This window comes from Trachemys scripta, chromosome 9 (assembly GCF_013100865.1).
Source record: "Trachemys scripta elegans isolate TJP31775 chromosome 9, CAS_Tse_1.0, whole genome shotgun sequence".
NCBI lineage: Eukaryota > Metazoa > Chordata > Testudines > Emydidae > Trachemys > Trachemys scripta.
This window is the reverse complement of record NC_048306.1, coordinates 55,339,764-55,357,869: the sequence shown is the minus strand read 5'-3', so window position 1 is coordinate 55,357,869 and position 18,106 is coordinate 55,339,764. Positions and strand designations below refer to the sequence as shown.

Below are 18,106 nucleotides of genomic sequence, written 5' to 3'. Positions count from 1 at the left end.
TATTTTAGTTTGAGGTTGGCTTTTTAAAAAACAAATATAACTTTTTAATCATTTTTCAAAATAACATATAATATGAAAATAACTAAAAGACATATCACTTTTAGTAGCCACTGTTGAAAACTTTGGCTTGATTGACTTGATCAAGTTCCCGTAGGAATTTTGAGGCAGAATTAAGGATAGAACTTCTTTATCCAGACATAGCCCAGTGCTTTAATCACAAGACCATCACGTAGAGAAAATAGTATCCAATAATTTATTTAAAGACTATCATTCATTTGTATGTCAGTGTTTTGTAGAGGTGAGTATGCAGGAATAGCCCCATTTTTGCAAACAACATAGCTAAACACAGATTTGGCTTACTGTTTTTCAGAAGCAATGAAGTTAAGTACTCGACACTTAGTTATAACATGGTAGAGACATGAATTCTAGTTCTAGCTGTGTCAGAAGTTTGGCAAAATTGTCAAAAGCATTTAAGAGACTTAGGAGCATAAGTTCTTCTTCGAGTGATTGTTCATGTCCATTCCAACCAGGTGTTGTGCGCACCACGTGCACGCCAGCCGGAAGATTTTTCCCTTAGCAGCGTCCGTAGGGTTGGGCTGGACACCCCCTGGAGTCGCGCCTTCGTGGCGCCCAATATAGTGCCCCCCGAACTCTCTCAGTTCCTTCTTACTGCTGGTGACGGCTAGCTGGAACATTGCTTGCTCCTGTAGCAAGCGCTTTAGCAGTGTCTTATAGTATACCGTGTACATAGTTTTCTTAGTTAATATTGGTTCTTAGTAGTAGTAGTTAGTTTGTTTGGGGGGTTTTCCCCCCCGACAACATTTTCCCTTCTGGGGTATGCCCAAGTCTCCAGGGATTAAGCTCTGTGAGGACTGCGGCAAGTTTATGCCTAGGAGTGACTCTCACTCTTCCTGCCTGCTGTGCCACGGAGAGAGTCACCAGAAAGAGAAGTGCCGTATCTTTAAGGGTTTCTGTCCCAGAACCCTCAAAGACCGACAGAGACTTAAACTTCTGTTGATGGAGGAGACATTACGGCCACACTCCGACCCAGACCCGCCGAACCAGTGCCAAGTACATCCTCATTGGTGCGCAGTGCTCCGGCGCCAACGGTGCGCAAACCGGCACCAACCAAGGACTCAAAGGCCCCCCCGGCACTGCCATGGCTTGGGCCATAAGAAGTCGGCCTCGGTGCGGCACCGCTCTCAATCCCCGCTGCCAGTAAAGAAGAGGAGGCTGCAGAGGGATCGGTCCCCTCAATCGAAACCCAAGGGGTAAGCAGTGTCCACGAGTACATCAGGACAGAGCGCCTCTTCCCTGCAGCCTTCCAGGGTATCATCAACTCCTGCCCCGGCCGGGCTGCAGTCGAGTCCGAACCCTCCTCGGTCTCCGGATCGCCAAGGTGACCTCTGCGTTTGAGGCGGCCAGGGATCTGATGCGCCTCCTGGTACCATCGTCCCCTCAGAGGAGGGAGAAGTCACCAGTGACTTTCACTCTAGGGACAAACCTGCGATGATGACCTTCCGCTCTCCCTGCCGGTCATGGCCCGCACAGACAGAGGAGCCATACCGCTCCTCCTACTTGGAATCGGAGGCAGACTCTTATCACTCCAACAGATTGAGGAGTAGGAGGTCCAGTTCAAGCTGGAGCCACCAACCCTACCCGGCGCAGTGGCAGCCATCCTCCCAATGGCCCATTTGGACACCCTGGGCTTACCACCAGAGCCAGGGTCAGGCACCACCGACAGCGGCACGGTCGTCCAAAGTGATGGTCCCGCTGGTACAACCAGCTCCGGCGCCAACCTTCCAGGCAGCAGCACCGCTGAAGGCTCCAGCTCTGGCCCCACCGGCACCGCTGGACCTACCAGCACCGGCCGCAGTGCCAAATCTCCCACCGGCATCACAGCCTCTCGAGTACCCTGTGCCAAGGGACCCGAAGGGTGCTCAGGGTAGTGAGCAAGGTATGCTGCCAGTCTTCTCATGCTTATCCTCGCCAGATGAAGTGGTCGCGGGGACATCGGCAGCCCCAGCTCTCGAGGACAATCGAGTTCTCCAGCAGCTCTTACGATGGGCTGCCCAAAACCTGGGGATACAGGCAGAGGAGGTGGCGGAGGAGTCGGACCCTGTTGTGGACATCCTCGCTCCCTCTGGTCCATTGAGGGTTGCCCTGCCGCTGATAAAGACAGTAGTGTATACATTGAAATCTCTCTGGCAGACCCCCGCTTCTCTGGCCCCTACGGCCAAGAGAACCAAAAGACGCTATTTCGTACCATCTAAGGGGTACGAACACCTATATTCACACTGTCCCCCAGACTCTTTGGTGGTCGATGCGTCCAATCAGAGGGAGCGCCAGGGTTTCCAAGGCTCCACCCCTAAAAATAGGAAGGCGAAAAGACTGGACCTGTTCGGTAGGACAGTCTATTCGACGGGGGGCCTGTAACTCTGCATAGCTAAGCAACAGGCCATCATAAGCCGCGACGGGTACAACACCTGCTCGGCGATGGCTAAGTTTGTGGAGCTCCTGCCACAAGACTCTCGTGCGGAGTTCTCTGCACTGGTGGAGGAAGGGAAGTTGGTCTCCCGGGCCTCCCTGCAAGCAGCTTTAGACGCAGCGGATGCAGCCTCGCGTACTCTGGCCACGGGGGTGGTGATGAGGTGGGGTTCCTGGCTGCAGGTCTCTGGACTGCCACACGAGGTCCAACAGAGTATACAGGACCTCCCCTTCGAGGGCTCTTCCCTCTTCTCTGAAAAAACTGATGAGAGACTTCACAGTTTGAAGGACTCTAGGGCTACTCTGCACTCTCTGGGGCTCCACATGCCAGCTACCCAGTGCAGGCATTTTAGGCCTCAACCCGCCCCGCGAGCCTACCAGCTGCAGAACCGCCAGGACACTCCGCGTAGGCGAAGCAGGAGTGGTAGGAGGCGGCAGCATCCCTCTTCGGGGCAAAAGAAAGCCAGTTTCCAGTCGCTAGGGGACATCATATGGGGCCTCAGGCAGTTTCCAATGACCACAGCAAAGAACTGCCTGAAACTGCTGGGACACATGGCTGCATGCACCTACATAGTGCAGCATGCCAGACTCAGACTTTGCCCACTCCAGTCTTGGCTGGCATCGGTTTATCGACCAGCCCGGGACGCTCTGGACAGCATCATAACTCTGCCCCGCCCGGTACTGGACTCCCTCCTGTGGTTGCTTGACCTGCAGGCGGTTTGTGTGGGAGTGCCATTCACCAGCCCTCAGCCATCTCTCTCATTGGTGACAGATGCCTCAGATCTGGGCTGGGGAGCTCATTTAGAAGACCTCAGGCCTCTAGTCTCAGGCGGACCTCGCTCTGCATATCAGTGTTGGAGAGCTGAGAGCGGTGTGCCTGGTGTGCCAGGTTTTCAGGACCCATATAGAGGACAGGTGCGTTTCAGTCTTCATGGACAACACTATGGCAATGTTTTATATCAACAAACGGGGGTGCACGCTCCTCTCCCCTGTGCTGGGAAGCCCTCGCTCTGTAGGACTTCTGTGTAGAGCACTCAATACACCTTCAGGCTTCATACCCTCTCAGAGTGCAGAATGAGTTGGTGGTCATCTTCCTCCAAGTGTTTTACCCCAAGCCACACTCCTGTGATAGGGAGCATAGGCTTCACTCATTGAATGTATGCAGGGTGCTGGCCTTCTATAGAGAGAGGACTAAGCTGTTCCGGAAGTCCGTCCAGCTATTCGTGGCCGTGGCAGATAGAATGAAGGCCCTCCCTGTCTCATCCCATCGCATCTCGTCATGAATCACATCCTGCATTCGGGAGCATTACGACGTGGTGAAGGTGACCGCCTGCTGATCACCGCTCACTCCACCAGGGCTCAGGCCTCCTCATCTGCATTCCTGGTGCAGGTCCCCATCCAGGAGATCTGCAGAGCGGCAACGTGGTCTTTGATACACATGTTTACGATGCACTATGCGATCACGTAACAGGCCAGAGACAATGCGGCCTTTGGACAAGCTGTGCTCCAATCAGGAGATGACTCTGACCCCACCTCCTGAACTTTGGCTTGTGAGTCACCTGATTGGAAAGGACTTGAACAATCACTCGAAGAAGAAAAATGACTACTTTCTCATAACTGTTGTTCTTCAAGATGTGGTGTTCATGTCCATTCCAATACCCACCCTCCTACCCCTCTGTCGGAGTTGCCGGCAAGAAGGAACTGAGGAGGTCGGGGGGGGTTGGCAGGGTGCTATATTGGGCGCCATGAAGGCATGACTCTAGGGGGGGCCCAGGTTGACGCTATGGATGCTGCTAAGGGAAAAATCTTCCAGCTGGCGTGCACGCGGCGCGCACACACCTGGTTGGAATGGACATGAACAACACATCTCGAAGAACAACAGTTACGAGAAGGTGAGTAACCATTTTTTCCATTTTCAAAAGTGACGTGTACTCTTGCCTCCTTACACCTTACTCAATAATAAGGGCTGTGAAGCATACAAGAATATTAACACCAGTCAGTGCAAGCACTGAGACTTGAACTCTTGGTCTTTGTGGCTTCTGGGCCAAAGCATACTTTGATGGAGAGCGCTCTCTCTCTCTCTTAGCACCTTCCTAACTAGTGAGGCTATGTCAATATTGCTGAAATTCAGCAGCCTCGTTCTGATGTTTCTTTCTAGTTAAGTAAAAATTGTCAATTTTTGAAGAGATGGGCCAAAAGATTTCAGAAAAAAGGCTCGTAGTTCAGAGAAGAGCTTGTAGTTCTGTGAAGTTTGAAGTTACTGGATGCTATAGTTTTTAAACAAAAGAGGTACATAATTTCCACACATTATACAAAATTTCTGTAAAATGAAATTTTGACTCTTTATTTTTCTAGGAACATTTGCTAGATACTAGAACACCCCCAAAATATTCAGGACCCTTTAGGAGTACTTTCCAAGTTTTGTTTTTTTACATCAAGCCTTTGTTTCAGTTCTAGAATGGTTTTAATGTCCTGCCAAAGGTAAAACCCAGCTCCAGTCCGTACTGTGGAGCCATTATTAGTCCTTCTAGAAGATCCCCTGAGGTTTGGTGTTTTTTGAAACTTTTTATTAAGGCAAAGTTACAATAGAAAATGAACATACTAGATCATATATTATTTATTCAGGATCAGGTTAATATTTAAGAAACTTAGCTAAACATTCTGGCTTGCTGGCTGAAGAGCCGCCTTCTCCTGATTATGCTAAAGAGGGTGACCAAAAAATTCTAAATATCTGTCCTATTTTTGTCACTTCTCTTGTGTACGTGCTTGGTGAGAGAGTTTTTCCATTACAAGGACAATCCATATTTTACTCTACCTAAATGCCATTGGAGGAGGGGGAATCACATTTTTTCCAATAATGTGCAATACAAAGTCAAGTTGCTAACAATAAAAAATGAAGTAATTTGCCTTTCTGTTTAAAATATAGATTTTTTTACTGTAGCTTTAAGTAAGCAGATCAGAGTATCTCTAGGAAGCCAGCATTTAGTCCTAAAATGAAACTTTTTAATAATTTCCACCCAAAACTGTCTAATTCCTGGACACAGTCACCAAATGTGCAAGTACATTCCACTTTCCCTGCAACCCCTTCAACTAAGTGCTTCCCTACTTATAAAACTTTTGATGGATCCTAACTGGAGTCAAATGTCATCTGTACAGTAATTTATGAAACAATTTCTTTAAGAAGTACACAAATTGAGGACATATATCAATATGTGTTTAACTACTTATGCTAAACAATCTGTGCCATCTTGTATTTAGCTGCGACACTGAGTAAGCTTCCCAGAACTGACGAGTAGTTATGCGTAAGCCCGAAACTTGTTTCTCTCAGCAACAGAAGTTGGTCCATTAAAAAATATTACCTCACTCACCTTGTCTCTCAGATTTATCATAGTTTATTTTGAAACCTTGATACCTGCCCAGATTCCCAAGTCTATTATTCTATCATTTTTAACGAGGATTCTGGCTCCTGCAAATACAGCAAGACATCTTCAGCAAAAAAAGCTATTTTGTGATCTAATCCAGCAGATGTTTTGATGCCCTTTACAAAGGGACTATTTCTCACATTTATTGCATATGGCTCCATTGCCAAAGCAAACAACAGAGAGGATAGTGGGCAATGCCTAGACAAATTAAAATTAGAGGATTGATGACCATTAATCAACGCATACATTAGAAGATGAACATATAAGGCTGATATGCCCCTATAAAACTGGCTTCCAAAACCAAACCTTACCAAAATCTGTCTGAGGTACTCCCACTCCAGCTGGTCAAAGGTTTTGTCAGCATCCAAAGAAAGCAGCACATAGGAAGAATTGCTAGAATTAACATTATAGATCATATTCAGAGTGTTTTTGATGTTGTCAGATAGATGTGCTGTCAGAAGCAACCCAGATTGGTCAGGGTGAACATATTTGAGGAAGATAACACTGTCTGTTTGCTAGCACCTTATAATTACCTTTAGCAGCCACAGTAATTAAAGAAATATGTCTACATGATGCATAACTGGTAAGAATTTTTCCCTCTTTAGAAATAACCATGCCTCTTTCCATGAATCTGGAAATTCATTCCCTGCACTAACAGTTCAGTTAAAATAGGGTTCAACACTTATCTTAGAGCTCTATAATATTCCCCAGCAATCTCCTCAGGATCTGGAGCTTTATTGGACTTTAAATTCTTAATTACACTTCAACTTCCCCTGCAGCAATTTGCCTATCAAGAGCTGCCGCATCATCCACTGAGTACTGAGATAGTTTTACACTTCTCAGATATCTATTTATAAGTTCAGGTTTTGGATGTTAAGTGTACAAAGTATGGAAAAACTTAACACCTGTTTCAGAGATCTAGTTGATACCAGTTACTAAATCTCCCTTTTTTTTTTTCTTTGAATTACTGCACATGTCAGTCCTACTCATGATGTTCGTGTGCCCCAGCACAGGAATTCGGAACAGTTTCATTAGCAGTGACTAGTGGGGTTGCACATGCACCCTGCATGCCCTCATGACCCTCTTCCCCAAGGGCAGACTCAGTCTCTCTGCATCTCATAACCTGGATGATAGCTGGATGTCTACAGTATACATGGAGTGTTCTTCAGAGGTGCAGAGCATTCTTCTTCAGAGTAGGAAATTATCCACTAGGACTATCTACACTGCCAAATGGAAACATTTTTCTTTATTGGCAAAGTCTACAGGTTACTCTCCATGTCGATATTCTATTCCAATAATGTTAGATTACCTCTTATTTTTAAAGCACTCAGAACTTTAAAATATGTTTCGTCAGTCAAAGTCCATTTGGCAACAATATCTGCATTTCATCCTCCAGTATAGGGAGATACAATTTTCTCTCATCTATCAGTGAATAGATTTATGAAATGGTTTGTCCATTTTTTTTCCTTCTGTGAGAAAAATTTCTCCTACATGGGACTTGAATTTAGTGCTTTCTTCACATATGAACCCTCCCCTCCTTTGAACCTTTATCAGATTGTCCAATTTATCCACTGTCAATGAAGGCCATTCCTGGTGGCAGTTACATCTGCTCATAGAATAAGCAAATTACAAGCCCTAATGATAAATCCTCTGTATGGTTTTACACATGAATAGAGTAACCAGTAACATGTCCATCTTTTATTCCTAAAGTACTATGGGATTTTCATATCAATTCATTCATCAGGTTTTTTCCAACACCTCATTTTTCACCTGTTGAATCTAAATTATATACTTCAGACGTGAAAAGGTCGCTGTTATGGCTCTTTACATAAAACATTAAGACTTTTCATTACTTATGGTAATAAATGAAAAGGGATGGCTGTTTCATCACAGACACTTACAAAATGGGTATCGGATTGTATTTAAACTGCTTATGATATTAATGAGTCCTCCACCAAATATCTAAACTCACTCCACAAGAGTGCAGGCTGCATCAATAGTATGCTTAAGTTGGGTTCCAGAATTGGAAGTATGTGACGCAACTACCTGGCCTTCAGCTCATATGTTTGTGAAACATTATTAGTTAGTCACCACTTCAAGATATGATGCCAGTTTTGGAAGAACTATTTTAAAATTTCTTTTCACATAACTACTAGCTTCCCACTTCTTAAAGATGACAACTAATTACCATAAGTATGATTCACGTGTGCAATAACTCAAATAAGAAAGAATGGTTACTTATCTGATAGTAACTATGATTCTTCGGGATGTTCTGCATGTGGATCCCATGACCTGCCCTCTGTCCCCACAGCTCAGAGTTTTATAAATGAGGATTCTGGGTGGTAAAGGAACTGACTGGTGGTTGGGGTTGCTGTGCCTTTTATGCCCTTGGGTTTAAGGGCATTCAGGGTGCATGCACGACCACTACTGGACACTGACTGAACAGAAGTCAGCTGTATATACAGACAATAGATTTCCAAAGGGGTCCACGCTGCCATTCAAAATTTCCAAAGAAGTCTGCACCTCCATTGGAAATTTTTTAGGAGTCCACAAATGAAAAAAAGCTTGAGAACCACTGGTTTAATGCATTCATCTCTGTAAGGCACTCTGTTACTATGGTGATGGGGGCAGGATAAGGACCTGAACTAAATTAGAAAGTCTGCCATTAGAAAGTCTATGTAAACTCCTGTTGCATCAGTGGAGTCTCTGCTATGAATTGAGGATTTCATTGACTCTCTTCTTCTAGCCCCAGCTCTCAGACTATAATTCAAACTCAGTTCAGTCCTTTTTACAGAATGAGTTTGAAACCTATGCCCCAGGTTTTTTCCTTGGGAAATGACTACAGTAAAAGCTGTTTTATCTGGCATGTTGGAGGAATGGGGGGGTGCCAGTAAGTGAAAAATGCCGGTTAACTGAGCGGGAGGGAGTTTGGGTGTAGGAGGGGGTGCAGGGCTGGGGGTTGGGACACCCCAGAGCCCACACTCCGTACCCCCTTCCGCACCCGAAATCTGTGCCAGCACCATGCCAACACGATTATAAACCGGACTTTCAATGAAGATCAGAAATGCTGGTTTATAGAGCTTTCCAGCTGGTGAATTGCTGGATAAAACAGCTTTTACTGTACTACTGTCAGAGGTTGTTTGTGTGAGTTGCTTAATGTAGTCAGACAAGTCTTACTGATTTCTTAGTACTACCCAATGGTTACTTAAAACGTCCATTATTATTATTTTTCATTGAAATCAAGAGTGTAGGCACAAAATAGTGATTGTGTCATCATGAGCCAGTTCAAATGTCAACATAAGACTCTGTATAACTATTCGTCGTCCTCACCATGCAAAGAGAGAAGCTTATTTGTATTGATGAGACCTTAATGAATATGCTTTCATTTTCAGGGAGAAGAAGCTGATGATGATGATATATACAATGTGCTTTCCACTTTGAAGAGATTAACTTCTTTTCATAAGTATGTGATTTTATTTGGATCAGCTATGTCTAGTGATGATGTATAATGTTAGCCAATAAAAGATGATACTCAAAGTTAGGAAAGATGAGAAAAATTATGTGCTAAAATATGAAAAACTTACTGAGTGCCAGCAGATAATAAGCAACAGTAGGGCTTTGGTTCAGCAAAGCACTTATACATATGCTTAAGTCCAACTGAAATCAATGCCTTACAACTATTTTGATTGGGCGTGTGATGTTTTCATTGAAATAGTTATGCTGTAAAACCCTCTAGGTGACTTTTACTGGTAGAGCTTATTCGCCAGTCTTCACAGCAGTGGCCCTCCCTCTGTTCACATCAGCTGGGGGCAGAACAGAGCTTCGCTCTGAGCCGAGGCTTAAGACCAGGCCTCTGGAAGAACTCTCCAGAATTTTCTGCCTCCAAGGGGTGCACAGCAGACGGAAGGACTCTTTGTGTCAGAGCTTTCATAGGATTTTTAAAAGATTTTTAAATAAAATGTCAGTTTCTTCATTGATTTGGAGTTTTTCTCCTCAAAACTGCAGAACTAAAAAAAAAAAAAAAAAAAAAGTGGCTTTCTGAAGAACAGCATTTAGCCTCCCTTTCCCCTAGTGATATCAGGCCACAGGAAAAAACCTGATTCCCAGCTATCTTGAGAGAGAAATTCATGCTGAGACAGTTGAGCAAGGCTGCATGAAAGTTCTCTTCAGTGAAACCAGGCGAGAATTAGTGGCATGGAACTGAGCATTCTTTAAAGCCCTCCTACCTCTCCCGTAAGCCATGGGCCCCTTTTCTCTCAGCCTGCAGAGGCAGGAAGTGAATCCAGCCAGCATGTAGGCAAGATCTGTGCTGAGATGATGACAAAGCATCCCCTTTTCCATAAGCTGCTTTACCTGCAAGGCCTTAGCTGCCATGAAAGGTTCCAGTGCCTGAGACCTCACTGATACCAGTGAATCACTTGTCTCCAGTGGCTCTGTCTCATTCCTCATTCTATGCAGGTAGTTCAGCCTGGATCCAGCAGCAGGGAGCATGGTTTGGTGTGATTCAGATCCCCTTCCTTGTGTGATGGACCTACATCCTTTCCCCTTCCAGCCTCCAGGGATCCCATAGGAGGTCATAAAGTATCTATTGTTTTCCGTAGGGCGACATGCAGGATACATGCCTGTAGACTGTCTTTTCAGTTTCCTCGGTAGTGCGCTCTCCCTCACAGGACTCTTCCCTCTTTCTCTCAGGGGTTTGACACAGGGACTAGTGAGGGATATTGCTCATAATCAGCTCTTAATGGGGTAGCACACTCTCCTGAGAGATTTTAAGAGTCTGTATCCCCTCTAGATTCTCTAGTCTCAAGAAAAGGAGAGCTCTCTGAAACAGGGATTTTGAGCAAGATACCTCAGACTTTCAATTAAGCTTCCCAGAATTCAGCATGAATTGGAGGAGGAGGGAGTCTAACTTCACAGCTATGTTTTTAGAAAATGAAACACTAGGGGGAAAAAAGGGTAAAGTTGGGGAAAGCTGTGTAATTCTTCGTTACCTGGTTCATGCAAGACTAATTAAGGTGGAGTGAGAATTCCCATTCAAGACTTACACACACACTCTCTCTCTCTCTCTCTCTCTCTGGGACAAAGCCCCTCCCCCCAACAGAGGGAGCAAGGAGAGGCAGCGGGGCCAGTCTCTCTCGGCTTCTACCCACGCTGCTCTCCCCCCAGCCTCCGAAGCAGCTGCAGCTCCGGGGCTGGCAGGCTACAGCCATGCTGCTCGGCCCCACCCCCCAGAGCAGGCTGGAAATCCACAGTAGAAATACTGAAATCCATCATTAAAGAATTTTCTTCCCAAGTCTTCAGAATATGAAAATAAGTCCCTAGAAATCTACCAAAGATACGATCAGGGAGAATTATTAAGAAATATAGAATCATAGGACTGGAAGGGATGTCAAGAGGTCATCTAGTCCAGTCCCTTGCACTCATGGCAGGACTAAGCATTATCTAGCCCATTCCTGACAGGTGTTTGTCTAACCTGCTCTTAAAAATCTCCAGTGATAGAGATTCCACAATCTCCCTAGGCAATTTATTCCAGTGCTTAACCACGCTGACAGGAAGTTTTTCCTAATGTCCAACCTAAACCTCCCTTGCTGCAATTTAAGCCCATTGCTTCTTGTCCTATCCTCAGAGGTTAAGAAAAACAATTTTTCTCCCTCGTAAAAACCTTTTACATACTTGAAAACTGTTATCATGTCCCCTCTCAGTCTTCTCCTTTCCAGACTAAACAAACCCATTTTTTTCAGTCTTCCCCCATAGGTCATGTTTTCTAGGCCTTTAATCATTTTTGTCACTCTTCTCTGGACTCTCTTCAATTTGTCCACATCTTTCCTGAAATCTGGTGCCGAGAACCAGAGACAGTACTCCAGTTGAGGCCTAATCAGCATGGCTTAGTGTTAGCTTCTGCCCCAACAAGAGGCATTTTCAATACAAAGTATTCCCTTTTTGGACTTCTACTCAAATGGTATATCATCCCTCCCTTCAAGTGAAAGGGATGTCTGAATGACATTCTCATATTACACAGAGTCCAGTAGCCATTGCTAAAAGCCTTCAGAAACATGGCTTTAAGCAAACAAATGTAAGGGCCAATTACAGCCTTCACAAAACTCCAGCATCTAAGTTATCATCCAGCACAATCTTTATTTCAGAAGGGAGATGGCAGAAGATAGTGTCTGATTTGCCAAACATTAGCATATCTCTCCTAAGATTAGAGTTTCTGACTGAGCTTCTGGGGTTGTTGGTTTCATACGTGGATAACCCAGAACAATTCTTGCTTCACTGCCAGCCAGCAAATCCGTATATAAAGATCTTGGTCCTGATCCAGAACTAGTATCCCTTGGTGAATTCATTCTTAATATTATTTAACAACTACCTGATGTCAGGCCGAAAGAAGCTGGCCAGCAAAACAGATTCCAACAGACTCCATGTATGGGATACTCATGGCCCCACAAGGTGACATGGAATATAACCTGTCTCATGCTAAGGACCATTTAACTCACATCTCCATTTCCAGCAGATGACTCTTGAGAATCATGGTCTGTATGTAACTGATAAGAAGGGAGAAAACATTCAGCACTGCTTAGAGAAGTAGCTTTGTTCATGTCTTGAATAGAAACTCTCACTCTATTCTTCAGGGTTCTACACCAAGAAGCGAGTGAGTCAGCTGGCTCAGCAAGACACTCTTAGAAACAAAGGATTGCAGTCTAGATTACCTAGCCTTTCAGTGCATCACAGGACAGGTTGAAATCCTATTGATTAACCTATTTGCATCCAAGTCCAGTTAGAAAACCAAAAGAGGTAAAACATTAGGAAGAGACATTCAAAAGCAGAGGCAGTGATCCCCTTATCTCAGAAGTGAGCTAAAGGGCTTTCTTTATGCCTTTCGTCCCCTACCCCCCAAGCTTCTGAGAATAAAGGTGGTAAAGATGATGGTGAAGGAACAGACCAAAGTGATTAAAATCACCTTCTTGTTAACTCTCAAGTCTTAGTTCTCCAACAGATATAACTGTAACCTCCTCTCAAGCTTGCAGCACGCACACCCACCCACCAGGGATCTCTCATGAACCAGTATACAGTGCTGCCTAACCCATCAGCTGGGAAGCTGAGAGGAAGTAACTACAGCTACTCCTAAGAAAGTGATTAACATCTTCCCAGCATTTTAGAGGAAATTCAAAATCATGTATATGTATAATCTGATGAGATATCAGGGTTATATGAGATACACATCAAGGCAAAGTCAGCTGAAGCAAAGGACATTCTGGTGTTTTTACAACATAGCCTGACCATGGGGCTCAAGGCCAACACTTTTTGGAAAGACAAGTCCAGTGACTGCAGGAATGTAGCTCTGTAAGAAACCCATAAGAATCTCATCATCTTCATATAACAAGGTATCTGAGGACCACCAACTTTATCAGTTTTCCGGCATAGGAACAGGAGATGGCCATAGTGGGTCAGAACAATGGTCCATCTAGCCCAGTATCCTGTCTTCTGACAGTGGCCAATGCCAGATGCTTCAAAAAGAATGTACAGAACAGGGCAATTATCAAGTGATCCATTCCCTGTCATCCAGTCCCAGCATCTGCCACTCAGAGGCTTAGGGACACCCAGAACATGGAGTTGCATCTCTGACCATCTTGGCTAATAGCCATTGATGGTCTATTCTCCGTGAAGTTATCTAATTATTTTTTTAACCCAGTTATACTTTTGGCCTTCACAACATCCCCTGGCAACAAGTTCCAAAAGTTGACTGTGCACTGTGTGAAGAAGTACTTCCTTATGTTTGTTTTAAACCTGCTGCCTATTAATTTTATTGGGTGACCGCTGTTTTTGTGTTATGTGAAGGGATAAATAATACTTCAGTATTCATTTCCTCCGCATCATTTGTGATTTTATATAGCTCTATTATATCACCCTGTAGTCATCTTTTTTCCAAACTGAACAGTCCCAGTCTTTTTAATCTCTCTTCATATGGAAGCTGTTCCATACTCTTAATCATTTTTGTTGCCTTTTGTTGTACCTTTTCCATTTCTAATATATCTTTTTTTTAGATGGGGCGACCAGAATTGCCCACAGTATCCAAGGTGTGGACATACCATGAATTTATATAGTGACATTATGATAATTACTGACTTATTATCTATCCCTTTCCTTAATGGTTCCTAACATTCTGTTAGCTTTTTTGACTGCCGCTGCACATTGAGCTGATGTTTCCTGAGTATTATCCACAATGACTCCAAGATCTCTTCCTTGAGTGGTAACGGCTAATTTAAACACCATAATTTTGTGCATAGAGTTGGGATTATATTTTCCAATATGCATTACTGTGCATTTACCAACATTTAATTTGGTCTGCCCAATCACCCAGTTTTGTGAGATCCCTTTGTAACTCTTCACAGTCTGCTTTGGACTTAACTATCTTGAGTAATTTTGTATCACTGCAAACTTTTCTACCTCACTGTTTATCCCTTTTTCGAAATCATTTATGAATATGTTGAACAGCACTGGTCCCAATAGAGATTCCTGGGAGATCCCGCTGTTTACCTTTCTCCATTCTGAAAACTGACTGTTTATTCCTACCTTTTGTTTCTTGTCTTTTAACCAGTTACTGGTCCATGAGAGGACCCTCCCTCTTATCCCATGACTACTTAATTTGCTTAAGAACCTTTGGTGAGGGACCTTTTCAAAGGCTTTCTGAAAGTCTAAGTACAGTACATTCACTGAATCATCCTTGTCCGCATGTTTGTTGACCCTCAAAGAATTCTAATAGATTGGTTGAGGCATGATTTCCCTTTACAAAAGCCATGTTGACTCTTCCATTGTGTTTATCTATGTGTCTGATAATTTCTGTTCTTTACCATAGTTTCAACCTTTTTGCCTCGTGCTGAAGTTAGGCTTACCGGCCTCTAATTGCCAGGTTTGCCTCTGGAGCCTTTTTAAAAAATTGGGGTCACATTGCTATCCTCCAGTCATCTGGTATAGACACTGATTTAAGTGATAGATTACATACCACAGTTAGTAGTTCTGCAATTTCATATTTGATTTCTTTCAGAACTCTTGAGTAAATACCATCTGGTTCTGGTGACTTGTTATTGTTTAATTTATCAATTTGTTTCAAAACTTCCTCTGTTGACACCTGAATTTGGGACAGTTCCTCAAATTTGTCACCTAAAAAGAATGGCTCAGATGTAGGAATCTCCTGCACATCCTCTGCAGTGAAGACCGATGCAAAGAATTCATTTAGCTTCTCCACAATGACCTTGTCTTCCTTGAGTGCTCCTTTAGCACCTCGATTGTCCAGTTTCCCCATTGACTGTTTGGCAGGCTTTCTGCTTCTGATGCACTTAAAAAAAATTGCTGTTTCTTTTAAGTCTTTTACTAGTTGCTCTTCAAATTCTTTTTTCGCCTGCCTAAATATAGTTTTTCATTTGACTTGCCAGAGTTTGAGCGACTTTCTATTTTCCTCAGTAGGATTTGACTTCCAGTTTTTAAAGGATGCCTTTTTGCCTCTAACTGCCTCTTTTACTCTGTTGTTTAGCCATGATGACATTTTTCTGACCTTCTTACACTGTTTTTTTTATTTTGGGGTATACCTTTCCCTATGTCATTGGTACCAATATGCAAATTCCTGTCATGATCTTACTCTGTGGGCTGCAGGTCCTAACAACAGCACCTTTCAGCTTTGCAGTTGGTACATCTTCCTCTTCTCACTGAAGTTATCTTGCCTGCTCACCACCTCCTTGCCCCCAGTGGGGGTTGAAGCTTAGTGTGCTCTCCGTGAAACCTCAGTTTACATGTTCTATGATACACGATTGTACTATGAACTAACCATGCCTCCATCTCCAAGGTCATCTCAATTTTCCTCATATAATAGGAAATTGTATTGTTACTGTACTGGCTGAATCCATGCATTCTAAGGAAGTGGAAATGCATAAGTTGGTGTGAACAGAGCCTACAAGGGAATAAAGGTGCATATAGCAGAGGCATTCAAAGCCTCTAGTACAACTGCCATTACCAATATGAAAAGAGCAGTGGTCTTGTGGGCAGAGAGAGACACTCATTTTTTAGAGATTCCAAGGCCAGAAGAGACCATAGTAATCACCTAGTCTGACCTCCTGTATAGCAGGGCCAGAGAAATTCCCCAAAATAATTCCTACAGCATATCTTTTTTTAATAAAATCCAATCTTGATTTAAACATTGTCAGTAATAGAGACTCCATTATGGCCCTTGGTAAGTTGTTCCAATGGTTATTTACCCTCACTATTAAACATTTGTCTTATTTCCAGTCTGAATGTGTCTAGCTTCAACTTTCAGCCATTGAATCATGTTATAGCTGACTCTGCTAGACTGAAGAGCCCATTATTAAATATTTGTTCCCCAGGTAGATAGTAATATACTATGACAAAGTCACCCCTTAACCTTCTCTTTTTTAAACTAAATAGATTGAGCTGTATTTCACTAGAATGCATGTTTCTAATCCTTTAAACATTCTTGTGGTTCTTCTCTGAATTCTCTCCAATTTATCAACATCCTTCTTGAATTGGGGGTATTGAAATTGGACACAGCATTCCAGCAGCGATCATACCAGTGTCAAGTATAGAGGTAAATTAACCTCTTTACACCTACTCGGGATTCTCCTATTTATGCATCCCAGGATTGCATTTGTTCTTTTGGACACAGCATCATGCTGGGAGCTCCTGTTCAGCTGATTATCCATCACGACCCCCAAATCTTTTTCAGAGTCACTGCTTCCCAGAATAGTGTCCCCTATTCTGCAAGTATGCCTTACATTCTTTGTCCCTAAATGTATACATTTATGGTTAGCTTTATTGAAACACACATTGTTTGCTTGTGCCCATTTTACCAAGCAATGCAGATCTCTATGAATCAGTGATCTGTCCCCTTCACTATTTACCCCACCCTCAATTTCTTTGTCATTGCAAACTTTTGAGGAGGGCCTGTAAAGCTTATACATGGCCTTAAATCCTCACTTTCCGTTGCCATCCTCTCCCTGCTAATGCAGCATTTGGTGATAGAAGGATGTTACAAAACAGAGTGCCCTAGTAACCCTGAAATGTCTTTTCAGTTCTGCATACATAAATTGAATCTTCCCTCCCTAGGGATGATTTACTGCTTTCTGAATCCCACTGTAAAGACTGTCTGACATGGTGGGAACTAAAAGGGAAAATTCTGTCTTACCAATTGATTTTCATTCTAGTACCCTCCATGTCAGACAGTCTGACCCTCCCTCAGAGTATTGCATTATGACCAGGTATTCTTCTGGCTGTTGTTCACTTGTTAACTAGTTTGGAAGAGAAGAGGGTGTTCCTCCAGGAAATCCCCAAATTTCATGTCAAAACTCTTCTGCAAATAGATGAGTTGAATTGCACTTTTAAACTTTTGTATAGTTAGTACTTTTCCAGCTTTGGAGGTTATCGTTCTGAGATTTTTTCCTGAGGGGCAGACCTAAGCCCAGGCATAAAGCAAAGATCTGGTCTGTCTTCAGTTCAGTTGCCATGGAAACAGAGAACACTCCTGTGAAGACTGTCTGTCTGTCATTGAGGGTCCTAGAATGAAAATTCACAAATAAGACAGAATTTTTATTTTCTCCTTCCCTACAGAAATAAACTGTTTCAGCATGACTGCATCTACACTAGGAGGTTGTGTACCGCTTTAACTCTGTTGGTATTATTCAAATGGTACAACTTTTGTGTGTGGACAAGTCTTTGTGCTTTGTTGAATCAGGGTCAGTGTATACAACAAGATTATTCAGAGACAGTAACTTGGGGGCCTAGAATTTACATAATACACATCTTATTGTCATGGAGCCAAGCCTACCTGAAATTCAGCTTTTATGAGGGTTGGTTTGTTTGTTTGTCTTTAGGGGTCTTCTACAATTCTGCTATTCAAGAGTTTTTAATTAAATGACAATATGGGTAGGTACAAACCAATAGCAGAGACTGCCCCAATATTTCCTCACTTTTCAGCACAAAAGGATTAGTTTTTATAAACTGCGTATAACAATCAGTTCTTCAGCAATATGACAGGTTTCAGAGTAACAGCCGTGTTAGTCTGTATCCGCAAAAAGAAGAACAGGAGTACTTGTGGCACCTTAGAGACTAACAAATTTTTTTTGTTAGTCTCTAAGGTGCCACAAGTACTCCTGTTCTTCTTTTTGCGGATACAGACTAACACGGCTGTTACT

The 18,106-nt window shown here is 43.4% G+C and overlaps 1 protein-coding gene across 5 annotated transcripts in view; it reads left to right on the top strand.

Annotated features, from left to right (window-relative positions):
• STAG1 (stromal antigen 1) overlaps positions 1 to 18,106 on the top strand; it is a 384,051-nt gene that overhangs the window by 256,576 nt on the left and 109,369 nt on the right. For all 5 annotated transcript variants that reach the window (XM_034781835.1, XM_034781837.1, XM_034781839.1 and 2 more), the window contains one exon: positions 9,302 to 9,372. In XM_034781835.1, the coding sequence (XP_034637726.1) occupies positions 9,302 to 9,372 (71 nt within the window). The remainder of the gene's footprint in view (positions 1 to 9,301; positions 9,373 to 18,106) is intronic.